Source organism: Myxocyprinus asiaticus, chromosome 48, assembly GCF_019703515.2.
Source record: "Myxocyprinus asiaticus isolate MX2 ecotype Aquarium Trade chromosome 48, UBuf_Myxa_2, whole genome shotgun sequence".
NCBI lineage: Eukaryota > Metazoa > Chordata > Actinopteri > Cypriniformes > Catostomidae > Myxocyprinus > Myxocyprinus asiaticus.
In genome coordinates this window covers 2,860,426-2,874,048 of record NC_059391.1, presented here as the reverse complement: position 1 = coordinate 2,874,048, position 13,623 = coordinate 2,860,426, and the positions used below count along the sequence as shown (strand labels likewise).

The 13,623-nt window shown below is 37.7% G+C and overlaps 1 protein-coding gene across 1 annotated transcript in view; it reads left to right on the top strand.

Moving 5' to 3' along the window:
• LOC127437221 (leucine-rich repeat serine/threonine-protein kinase 2-like) overlaps nt 1-13,623 on the top strand; it is a 72,553-nt gene that overhangs the window by 13,301 nt on the left and 45,629 nt on the right. Inside the window, exons 16-18 of the mRNA XM_051692017.1 lie at nt 2,715-2,854; nt 2,939-3,067; nt 3,147-3,317. Coding sequence (XP_051547977.1) covers nt 2,715-2,854; nt 2,939-3,067; nt 3,147-3,317 — 440 coding nt within the window. The remainder of the gene's footprint in view (nt 1-2,714; nt 2,855-2,938; nt 3,068-3,146; nt 3,318-13,623) is intronic.

The following is a 13,623-nucleotide window of genomic DNA, read 5'->3' as shown; positions in this document are numbered from 1 at the left end:
ATTTTACTCAGTTGACAAAAAAATAAATAAAAAGATTGTTGACAATAATGTGCAAAGTGACAAAATCTTGTATCAACAGACCAAACTTTAACCAAATATTATATATTTTTAATTATTTTAACATGTATCAGACATATTCAGATGTTTAATATGTAAGATTATACAACTGTCCTGAACACCTTAGCTCCTGAAATAAAAGCATATCATGAAAATACTGAAATACGAGCTACTTTTAGAAGTTACTCTCACGTTTAGGATGGTGGTGCTCTATTTTCATGACCGCGCTATGTGCTGCGCTATGCACAACAACCGTGCGCTACATCTTATCCAATTTACGTGAAAGCACTAATTTTGAGTGCAATTTACATGCCAGCACAAAGCACAAGTGGCCGTGGGTGGGAGTGTTTGCACTATCTGTGGGTGTATGTGCTCAAACTGTGGGTGTATTTTATGTAATGAAGTGGCGTAAAGCGCAATTTGCTATTTTCCTGAGAAATTGGTCATTGCGCTAAGATGTTTGAGAAACACGTCTATTCTCGTTGCAAGCCTAAATTCAGTTCCTGCATTTCCACCAGCGATTCCACCATCAGGAGGTAATAAAGTTTAAATCATATTTAAACTCTAAAAAATAAAGTGGAAGATCAAATTATTTCATTGACATTCACAGTTGTAGCCGTTTTATGAAACAAAAGATTTGTGTAAAACTTTCTAGAGGTTATGGTTTATTTTTCTATTATTATTATTATTATTATTATGTTTGTATTTAGAATTGTATTTATAATATATAATTTGTATTGTTATTTATCCACCTGTTGTCGTAGAGTGATTTTTAAGTCACTGCAGAAGAGGCCGGTGGAAGAAGTTTGAGAGGGTAAAATGTTTGGATCTGGGGAGATGGTGGTTCTATATGATTTTCTGACCACTTTATTTTGATTTTAGAAATATTTACGATTTAAGTTTTGTGTTTCATTAAATAGATGTAATTTTTAAAGCAAAATCGACTGGTAGAAGTTGTCACTGTTAATGCTAACTATGATTTGTGTGTCAATTGATAATTATGATTTAATAACACTTGCATTCTCTGTAATTTTTAACAGAGCCGAGAACCACATTTTCTATGTGTATAAAAAGTGTATCACTAGAAATACAGAATGTCAGACATTCAACAAAGACTCAGTTAATGTGCAAAAGAACAGAAGTCCATATTTCTTCTAATTCATTGCATACAGTCCATTTACACTACTAACGTCTTATGAATGTGCTGTCTTCGTTTATATCTGGTGCTTGATAGGGAATCGAGTATACAATTGACCCTTCGCTAAGCTCCGCCCCCTTGGTAACGGTTGCTTGCTCTGACAAGCTCTGCATTGCCATGAACGGCGTGTTATTTGGCAAAATATTCTCAAACGAATAGATAATATTTTTTCATGGGCTTGTATGAAGTGTGACATTGTAATGCATATTTATCTGAAGTTTTTTGTAAAAGAAATAGTTACATTACTCAGTAATTTTATTAAAAACTGTGGAGACTGTGAATTAGAATCAAGGCAAATGATTAGAAAAGAGAAAACTGCTGACGGTGCGATAACCGGAGAAAAACCTCAGAATTAAATTGCAATTGATCCAGCCCATTAGCGCTTTGTGCGCAAAATTTCTGAAAACCCACTTGCGCCTAGACTTAAACTAATACCAAAACTTCATGTCCGTTGACTTTGCGCTTATGGCTGTGCTTAGCGCTTTTAAAATAGGGCCCATTGTGTTACATGTAGCGCGTTTTAAAGTACTCCAAATGCTAGTTACGCAGTCTGATTAGCACGTAACTTAGTTCAAATTCACCTATTCTTTCGCTTAATTATCTGTGTAGATGTAAGTTGTAATATTTCATTTATTTTGTGGGTGATTTTATCTCACATTTGTTCTTTAAAAATGTATAAAAAAAAACTGGTTAAAAACATTGTTAATATCTTGGAGTATTCGTTTTTCATCATATTTTCATTAACCGTATGTTTTAAAGTCGTTTGATTATCATCATGATGCACATTTTTCGTCTCGTTGATGTTGTTGACAAAATCAAAATTCCCTTTGTCAACGAACATTTTTGTCAGTAATTTCATAGACAAGATTGAAACGCCCATTTTTTTTTTTTTTCCGATCAAAATCACTTGACAACACATCATATAGTAACTTTGACCTCCAAATGCATAAAAAGGCACTTCCTAGTAAGACTTAAAGGTGCTGTAAATGATTTTTATTTTTTATGAAATGACATGCAGAAAACACCTTTTATTACCTGTCAGATATCACTGAAATATTGCCTATGAAATATCACACCTGTCTCTATAACAGCCCTAGTTTCAGTAAAAAGCGAGGGAAAAGATGTCCGCTGGCCACGGTCAGATCGTTTGATTAGCCAATCTGAAGACTTTCTACCTGTCAATCATTGTGCACGTTCACAGGGCAGCCCATACTGTATATGCCCGTATAATTGCCAGTTTGGTGTTCTGCACCTAATTCAATGGCTGGTCTGGTGGAAGTTTTAGCCATTCTGGAATCGCTCCCAGCAGCTTTAAAGGAAGTAGTATTCTTGTCAAGAATCATCCAGCCATAGTTCAGTGATGTTTAGGGGTGGTGAATTTGAATGCTGTCTAGGTAGACAGCCCACTTGGATTTGGAACAGTATAGATCTGTATTAACAAAGTCATGTCCCTTTTTAGATATTCACTACTGGGCTCTTAGTCTTCTGTTTCACCTCATCTCCAAGAAGAAGCTTTCTCGTATGATGGTGCCTCTACTGGTCTCAGTGCTGGTCAGCTCTGTACGGCAACACAAAGAAGACTCAGTCATGCTCCTCAAGGTAGTTCCCTACTGTTACTATGTCAAAATGGAGAGGTTCTCCAGATGTTTTTAGGTCGTAACAGAGTGCGTGTTTGTCCATCAGGGTTTTCAGGTGCTTTGGAAGCTGTTGGACAAGTGCTCCAGTACCGCAGCAGAGCTCCAGAGAGAGGGATTTGAGAAGGAGATCTTCCAGATCCTGAAGGAGAGCAATCCAGATCAGCACAAAGATCCAGTGAGAAAATCACAAGTTTTCTCATTTTTGAAAAAAGGATAAGATCTCTTGATTAATACCGTCTGTTTTTGTGCATTAGTTGCAGAGAATCAGCTGCCTGTGCTTGTGTAAGATGACAGCTGACAGTGACATCACGTACAGTCTGTTGGAGAGAGCGTGTGAAGATGGAGATGTGGTCATGACAGAGTGTCTGATACAACTGGGCGCTGACATCAACAAAAAAACAAAGACCGATTCACTCATATACCAGGTCTGCCATGAACTTTTGAAATTAAAATGCTAGACATACACTAACATTCATGACTTCAAAACTTCCTCTCATTTTTTTAAGGCTGCAGACATGTTATGCAAGCATCCAGTGTTTGAACAATGAATTACATTTTAAATTCTAGTAATCAGATTACATTTACTGACTTTCAGTTAAGTTAATTACTTTAAGTACATTATTTGGGTTGCACATTTCTAGAATAGTGTAATTTATGTAGAATTCAAAACATGTGTACATCTCTGTGTTTCTGTGACAGCTGAAGGGTGTGCACCCCAAGAATGAGGCATTTTAAGGCAGAAACGTGCTGCTGACTGTGTGACATGAGTGCGACAGTCAACAAGGAGGAAATATAGACATTATTAAAAAAAAATTTGCGTAAAAAAAACCCCAAACAATTTTCTGTGTGAAGTGTTTCAGAAAGTAACTTAAATGTAAAGTCCAAAAATTTAACTTCTCTCATCATTTACTCACCCTCATGCCATCCCAGAGGTGTTTGAATTTCTTTTTTCTGCAGAACGCAAATTAAGATTTTTAGAAAATATGTCAGCTCTGTAGGTCCATACAATACAAGTGAATGGGTGCCAAAATTTTTAAGCTCCAAATTCCACATAAAGGCAGCATAAAAGTAATCCATATGACTCCAGTGGTTAAATCTGTGTGTTCAGACACAATATGGTAGGTATGGGTGAAAAACAGATCAATATTTAAGTAATTTTGTCATAAATTCTACTCCCTGCCCAGTAGGGGGCAATATGCATAAAGAATGTGAATCACCAAAAACAGGAGGAGAAAGTGAAAGTAATGGAAAAATGACTTAAATATTGATCTTTTTCTCACACACACGCACCTATCCAGTCAATTCCGAAAATACGGATTTAACCACCAAGTCAGTGTAGCACTTTTCACAACACACATGTTTTCAAAGCAGCTTTACAGAAAATCATGCATTAACAGAAAATGAAACAGTATTATCTATAAAGTCTCACAGTCATCATTTTGTATTTTGATTAAAATATGATTGTGTATAAAAATAAATAAGTAAATCATTGTATTTAGATCCCCAGTGAGCAACCTAAAAATGACTGTAGCAATGAACACAGAACTCCATAAGATGTTGGTTAATGGAGAAAAATAACCTTGGGAGAATCCAGGCTCACTCTGGGGGCCAGTTCCCCTCTGCCTAAACATCCTGAATATAATGCCAATATTAGTTATTTGTGTGCAGTGCAAGTCATGGTTTAAAACGAGTAAACTAAGTAAGTGTTAAGGGCCAGTGTTTAAACAAAGATTTTGTATGAACTGTAAGATTAATGACTAATGTCTTTGAAGTTCAGCCTGTATTAACTGCAGAAGTTCACATAGATGCATTGTCCTTTGTTAGTTGGCTAATCAAGGCTTTTGTTGGCAATTCATTGAGTCTATTCCTTTCAAGAGTGTAGTCGATCAATAGACCAAGGTGATGCAGGCAGAAATCAGTGAGGTGCATCGCAGTTCAACCGGCTGGTCTTTTCAGTGCAGTTCGGTGAGGTCCATCCTAAATCCAAGGTTCAGGCAGTGGCATATGAAGTATCCCATGTTTTACGGTTGGAGTTTGAATCAGTTCATCCTCTGAAGTCCATCGTATTTGATTGAAGTGATGTCTGGCTGGCACAAGCTGCAGTAAGTCATCATCACTCAGTGACACGTAGCAGTGGAGTTCACACCAAGCAAGAATGGAGCTGGATCCGGCCGCTCTGGTAACCTCGGGATGGAAGCTGGATCCGACCAGTTCTGGTAACCTCTGGATAGGAATCCCGAGGTTGAGACAAGGAAACAAATAGAATAATGTTAGCATAGATGCCATTCAGTTTATTGCAGAGTTATAGATTATGAGAAGTGTTTCTGGTTCTGGCAGACCTAACTAAAGCAGCCTAATTATGAGTTGATGGATAAATTAGGTGTATGCCTGGCTAAACAGATGAGTGTTTTGTCTAGACTTAAACTGAGAGAGTGTGTGCGTGAGTCCCGAACAGTGTTAGGAAGACAATTCCATAGCTTGGGAGCCAAATATGAAAAGGATCTACTTCCTTTTGTGGATTTTGATATTCTAGGTACTATTAACAGGCCAGAATTTTGCAACTGCAATGAACGTGATGGAATATAGCATGGTAGATGGTCACTTAAGTACTGCAGAGCTAGACCATTCAAAGCTTTGTATGTAATTAACAGAATTTTAAAATTAATACGAAATGTAATAGGTAGCCAATGTAACAACAAATAATTGGGACTAATATAATCATATTTCTTGGTTCTAGTCAGCACTCTGGCTGCTGCATTTTGAACTAATTGAAGTTTATTTATTGAACTTGCAGGACATCCTCCCAGTAATGCATTACAATAATCTAGTCTTGAGGTCATGAACGCATGAATTAGTTTTTCCGTATCAGCAACAGAGAGCATGTGTCGTAACTTAGCAATATTTCTGAGGTGGAAGAATGCTGTTCTATATTAGACATTTGATTTTCAAAGGACAAATTGGTATCAAATATAACACCCGAGTTCTTTGCTGTAGAAAATGATGTAAAAGTACATCCATCGAGAGTCAAATTATATTTTAGCGGCTTATTTTTGAGGTTTTTGGTCCAGTAATTAGTAACTCTGTTTTGTCAGAATTGAGTAGGAGGAAATTTCTGGCCATCCAATCTTTGATTTCATTGATACACTGATCATTTGGAGAATTGTGAAATTTTGTCGGGTTTCGAAGAATATAAAGTTGGGTACCGTCGGCATAACAGTGGAAACTTATTGCACGATTCATGATAATATCTCCCAGGGGAAGCATATACAACCCCAATTCCAAAAAGCTGGGACTGTATGAAAAATGATAATAAAAGTTATTTGTAAATTATATTCACCGTTTGCTATATTGAAAGCACTACAACTAAACATACAGTATGATGTTTTACCTTGTGAATTTCATTGTTTTGTTTTTATAATGTACAGTAATTTCAAATCAGATGATTGCAACACACTCCAAAAAAGTTGAGACGGCCAATTTAGGACTAATAACAATTTGACAAGTTAAAATAACAAGGTAGTGTGAAATAGGAGATATTAAACAGGTGAGGCCATCGTGTCATAGTAATAAAATAGCCTCCAAAAACAGCCTAGTCCTTCAAGAGCAAGGAACATTCGAAACTTGTCAATTTGCCAACAGATGCTTCTGCAAATATTCCAGCACTTTGAGAACAATGTTCCCCAAAGAGGAATTGAAAGGATTTCGGGCATTTCACCCTCTCCAGTGCACAACATAGTTAAAAGATTCAAGGAATCTGGTCAAATCTCGCCGCGTAAGGGGAAAGACGAAAACCACTTCTGAATGTGTGTGATTTCTGATCCCTCAGACATCACTGTCTTAAACATTATTAATCTGTAATGGATATCATGAACATGGGCTTGGGACTACTTTAGTAAACCTTTGTTAGTCAACACAATTCGCCGCTGCATCCACAGATGCAAATTAAGACTTTACTATGCAAAGCAGAAGCCATACATCAACACTGTCCAGAAGCGCTTCCGATTTCTCTGGGCTCGGTCTCATCTTAGATCGAAAATCGAACAGTGGAACTGTGTTTTTTGGTCCGATGAGTCCACATTTCAAATTGTTTTTGAAAAACACAGCCGTCGTGTTCTCTGGGCCAAAGAGGAAAAGGACCATCCAAGCTGTTATCAGCATCAGGTCCAAAAGCCAGTGTCTGTATGGGCCAGGGGTGTGTTAGTGCCCATGGCATGGGTAACCCGCACATCTGTTAGGGCACCATTAATGCAGACAGATATGTACAAATTTTGGAGCAGCATATACTGCCACCCAGCACCGTCTTTTCCAGGGACGTCCCAGCATTTTCAGCAGGACAACTTCAAACCACATACTGGCCGAATAAGAAGAGAGTGCGGGTGCTAAATTGGCCTACCTGCAGACCTGACCATCTCCAATTGAGAATGTGTGGTGCATTATGAAGCGCACAATATGGCAATGAAGACCCTGTACAATTGTGCAGCTGAAGACGTGCGTAAATGATGAATGGGGGAAAATTCCACTTTAAACTTAAACTTGTGTCTTCAGTGCCTCAATGCTTAAGTGTTATTAGAAGAAATGGTGATGTTTCACAGTGGTAAACACCCGACTGACCCTTGTCAACTTTTTTGGAGAGTGTTGCAATCATCTGATTTGAAATTATTGTACATTAAAAAAAAAAACAATGAAATTCACAAGGTAAAACATCATATAATGTTTAGTTGTAGTGCTTTCAATATAGAAAAGGGTGAATATAATTTACAAATAGCTCCTTTTCGCTTTTATTAGCATTTTTCATACTGTCTCATCTTCTTCTGTATTGGGGTTGTATAAGGAGAAAAGCTGGGGCCCTAAAACTGATCCCTGTGGCACTCCATATTTAACTTTTTTGTTTGATTTGACAATTCTTCGTTTACACAGACAAAGTGGTAGCGGTATGCTAAATAGGACCTAAACCATGCTAATGCATGTCCACAAATGCCAACATAATTCTCAAGCCTATCCAAGAGAATGTCGTGATATATGGTTTCGAAGGCAGCACTAAGATCTAAAAGCACTAGAAGAGAAATGCAGCCACGATCAGATGATAAGAGCAAGTCATATGTAACTCCGACAAGAGCAGTTTCTATACTGTGATGGGGCCTAAATCCTGTCTGAAATTTTTCATATATACTATTTCTTTGTAGAAATGAACATAGTTGGGAGGACACTACCTAGTATTTTCGACATAAATGGGAGATTTAAAATCTGTCTATAATTAGCCAATATTCCAGGATCAAGCTGTGGCTTCTTAATTAGAGGTTTGATAACTGTCATTTTAAAGTTTCTTGGGACATGTCCTAAGGATAGCCATGAGTTAATAATATTTAGAAGAGGTTCTGTGATCACAGGGAACACCTCTTTTAAGAGCTTAGTTGGTATTGAATCTAATATACGTGTTGTTGCTTTTGATGTTTCGATAAGTTTTGTTAGCTCTTCATGACCTATGACAGCGAAGGATTGAAGTTACTCATGAGGAAAATTATGAGGCACTGTTTTCTGAGGTGCTGTGACAAATGAATGCATAATTCCAATTTTATTTCTGATGTTTTCAATTTTATCAGTAAAGAAATTAAAAAAGTAATTACTATTGTGCTGCAACAGAATATTTGGTTCAATCGAGGCTTTATTCCTAACCAATTTAGCCACAGTACTGAATAAACACCTAGGATTGTTGTGGTTATTTTCTATGAGTTTGCTAAAATATGTTGACCTGGCAGTTTTTAGTGCCTGTCTGTAGCTACAGACACTATCCTTCCATGCTCCACGAAATACCTCTAAGTTTGTTTACTTCACTTGCACTCCATTTTCCGAGCTGCTCTCATGAGGGCATGAGTATGATCATTTTACCATGGTGCAGGGATTTTTTCTTTACTATCAAGAGTGCTAGAGAAGACTGTATTTATATTTTCTGTGATTACATCAAGTTCTTCTAGACTTTTTGGCTTACTGAGTATTTGAGACACATCTGGAAGATTATTAGTGAAGCTATCTTTTTTTGGGGGGGGAATTTTCTCCTCTTTACTCCCCAATTTGGCATGCCCAATTCCCAATGCGCTCTAGGTCCTCGTGGTGGCGTAGTGACTTGCCTCAATCCAGGTGGTGGAGGATGAATCTCAGTTGCCTCTGCGTCTTAAACCGTCAGTCCGCGCATCTTATCTCATGGCTTGTTGAACACGTTACCGCGGAGATGTAGCGCATGGAGGTCTCATGCTATTCTCCGCGGCATCCACGCACAACTCAACATGTGCCCCACCGAGAATGAGAACCACATTATGGCGACCACGAGGAGGTTAACCCAACGTGACTCTACCCACCCTAGCAACTGGGCCAATTGGTTGCTTAGGAAGCGTGACTGGAGTCACTCAGCACACCCTGGATTCGAACTTGCGACTCCAGGTGTATTAGTCAGCGTTTTTACTTGCTGAGCTACCCAGGCCCCCAGTGAAGCTATCTTTAGTAGTTGAAAGAATAGTTCTTCCTGAACGATAGCGTGGTGTAGATTGAGTGACATTAGCTAATCGCAGCATACAAGAGATGAGATAATGATCTGATATGTCATTGCTCTGCGTCAGAATTTCTATAGTATCAACATCAACTCCTTATGACAGAATTAAATCTAGCATATGATTATGCCGATGAGTTGGTCCTGTCACATTTTGTCTGACTCCAAGGGAGTTGAGAATATTGATAAATGCTAATCCCAATGAGTCATTTTCATTGTCTATGTAAATGTTGAAGTCACCAACAATTAAAGCTCTATCCACAGTAACTACTAGATCTGATAGAAAATCTGCAAATTCACCAAAGAAGTCAGAATACGGCCCGGGTGATCTATATACTGTAGCAAGGGCAAAAGACCACTGAGATTTTTTATTTATACCTGACATTGTCACATTAAGCATTATTAGTTCAAAAGAATTAAACTTATGTCCTGTCTTCTGAGTAACACCAAAAACTTCACTGTAAATTGTAGCAACACCTCCTCCTCGATCCTTCAGATGAGGCTCATGTTTATAACAATAACCTGAGGAAGTAGACTCATTTAAACTAATATATTAATCCGTTTTAAGCCAGTTTTCAGCCAAACAGAGCGCATCCAAACTACGATCTGTAATAATTTCATTTTACTATTAGTGCTTTGGTTGAAAGTGATCTTATGTTTAGTAGCCCTACCTTTTATATGATGTTTATCTTTGTTGTTGTTGTTGTTATTTTCAAGTTTGACCTTTTAAAAAAAAAAAATTCTAAATGATTTAGTGTTTTTAGGGTTTGTGTTTGGTAGTTCGGTGAACAGACACAGTCTCTAGGTGATACAGTCTCTATGTGTTGTAGTTTATGTGACCTGTGTGATGTCTCAAGGCAGCTTGCAGACAGATGGTTAAGCCATTCTGTCTGCTTCCTGACCTGGGGCTCAGTTAGTCAAATACTATCAATATTAAGACTATGAGCCAAATTACTAGAGAGGAGAGCGGCACCTTCCCTGGAGGGATGGAGTCTGTCTCTCTTTAGCAGGTCAGGTCTACCCCAAAAACTCTTCCAATTGTCTATAAATCCATTGCTATTCTCCGGACACCACTCATTTCACTCTGGACATCCAGCCATTCAATGACACTAATCTACCATAAACCTCATCAGTATGATGAGCAGGGAGGGGGCCAGAACATATTACAGTGTCTGACGTCTTTTTTGCAAGTTCACACACCTCTTTAACATTATCTCGAGTGATCTCCGACTGGCGAAGCCAGAATGCCGACATGAATACAATTTTTAGAAAATCTACGTTTAGCATTAGCCAGCACTTGTAAATTTGATCTGGTGTCAGATGCCCAAGCCCCCGAAGTGAATTTAACAGTGGTGGCTGGAGTCTCTATTTCCACGTTCCTTACACTAGAATCGCCTATAACCAGGGCTCTTTCAACATGATTCTCAGTGGGTGTATCACTGAATGGGGAGAATCGAATGGAAATCCTAACAGGAATGGGAGAGTGGTGTCGCTCATTAAACTTCTCACCCATTCTTCCAAATAATAAACTTAAACTTAAAAATAAACTTTCAGACCCATTCACTTATATTGTATGGACCTACAGAGCTGAACTATTCTTCTAAAAATCTTAATTTGAGTTCAGCAGATGAAAGAAAGTCAGACACATCTTGGATGACATGAGGAGTAAATGATGAGAGAATTTTCATATTTGGGTGAACTAACACTTTAACTCAATGGCATAATCAGTAAAGTAATCTGATTACAATTTAATGGAAGTAAGTAGTGATTTGTAGTGGATTAGCTTTTGAGTAATTTAAGGCCGGGGTATACATTGTTTTTCTGCTTTCAGGATGAGATTGTGCTCGTTCGACCACAATGCATTCGAAGTATTCGAGCGTATACAAACGTGTTCGACTGATGCACACTATGACTGTTCTGTGATACTTTTTTAGTACATTCAGCAGCAGGCGCATGTGCCGAAAAAACCTCATCTGTGTGCAAACAGTACAAAGCAGACTGTGCTGATGATGAAATTTGTGTTACGCGTACTGAAATCTTAAAGGTACAGTAGTTAAATTGTTTGTTGAATTGAGCTAAATTAAAGCTAAATTAAGCAAAATTTAGCTAAATAAAGTAGATACATTTCAGCTTGTTAAATTGTAAGGGTTGTAGATAAGCTGGAAAATGGTCATTAAAAGCTAATTATTTTAAAAAACGGAGTAGACTCTCTTTAAAAGACTCTATTTCAGATCGGATGAGTCATGTTTGGAACTGTTGTAGTATGCCAGTAAATTCACACCAAATTGACTGCACATTCTGTATTGATACACTGAGTTGCTTGGCCTACATTTAAACTAATTAACTATATTAATATTGTGCAGAATACAAATGGAGGTGGTTTATGAAGTAATTTGAACACATTCAAAGCTAAAGTAGGAAATACTTTGTGTTATTCCTAGCAATGAAAAACATTGATGTGTTTGATACGTGACCTGCTCCAAAATTGAGTCACTTTACCCAGAAACACATTTTGAGTTTTATGCACTAAAGTGAAAAAGAAAGTTTCAGCTTTACAACAATATAATTGCTATGTTTCTACTTCAAACAAAACCTTGTCAAGATATTGGGCTCTATTTTGTTAGTGAGCAAAGTGCAGCGCTATGCGCAACGTTCGTGTGTTACGTCTCATCACATTTTTGTTAGAGCGCTAATTCTTAGCACAATTTTCGTGTCAACGCAAAGAGCATGTGGGAGTGTTTGCGCTATCTGTGGGTGTTTGCACGCAAACTATGGGTGTATTGTATGCAAATGAAGTGGTGCAAAGCGCAATTTGCTATTTTTCAAAAAGCAGGTCTGTTGTCAGTGTAAAATTTTAACTTTGCTCCTGCATTTGCAATTTGGAGATTCTTGCGTTTGCATTTGTCCTAAAAACAAAGTTCTTTTTGCATCTGATTACTCTCCTCCTGAAAATAGAAAAGGACCCCTAACAACTCCACATACAACATTACAACTCACCCCTTACAGTAGCCGCCATCTTTGATTGTCATTTGCAGTTTAAACATTTCACATTGTTCAAACTTCTCTGATTTGCCCAAATAATGGCTCAAAATAATCTCGAGACTGAGCTGCACAGAACTGATGAAGCAGAATTTTTATTTGTGCTACCGTTCAAAAGGTATGCAAATGAACAAGTTGGATGTGAAACAGGATGTGCGGCTTTATCTCAGCAACACTTTGTCCTACACAAACAAAACTTGGTATGATTCATCAGAACCATTAGCTGAGGGTACATGCAAAGTTTGTTGATTAGCACCACTTATGATTCAAGAAATGTGAAAAATTGCTATTTTTGCCCATAACTTTTGAACACTATGTCTTAAAATTGTGAGGTTGTTTCTATGGATGCCTCTCCGCCATATTGAATTTGATTAAAAATTGAAAGCATTGTCAGATTTAAAAGAAAATTTGTACGCATCATCGACATGTCCAGAGGATACTTGAGCAGTTTGAAGATAGCGCCACATATAGTTCAAAAGGTAACCCACACTTGCTTCTGACTCTAACCTCTGCAATTCTCTTTGCCACTCTTAGAGGTTGTCAACTGAGTGGCACAGTGTGTTAAGCACTGGGCTATAATTCCAATGGTTATGGGTTTCCCACTTAGACCAGTATTACAGTGGATTTTATATTGTACTTGAGGTCTTTGTATTGTAATTACTGAGTAGTTGCAGGGCTAACTGAATTTTGATTTTCATCTTTGTTGAAAACATACATCAATATGAATTTGATCATGGTAACTACTGTGCTTACACTCAGCTTGGTATGTCCCTTTAATGGTTTTCAACCATGTGGCAACATGATGCAGTGAGCTATGCATAGAGCTGTTATACAAAAAGGTACAGGTTCGAACCCTGCTTGGGGTGAGTCATGTATCAGAATACATTTGCAATGTACATACAGTAATAGCCACTCTCTGGGTCATATGGGTCATGTAGGTCAAATAGGCTTGTAGGCCATTTAGGGGCTTGGCCCTGTATATCCTGCTGGCAGCTATATTTTTATTTATATATTTTGTTTTTCGTTTGAAGTGTAATTAGAATTTAGAAAAGTTTTTGGTTAATTTTTTTCTTTTCTTTTTTCTTTCAAAAAATTAATTAAAATTTTCAAAATCGTCCGGTAGAAGTGAAGTGCATGCTGATACAATCACT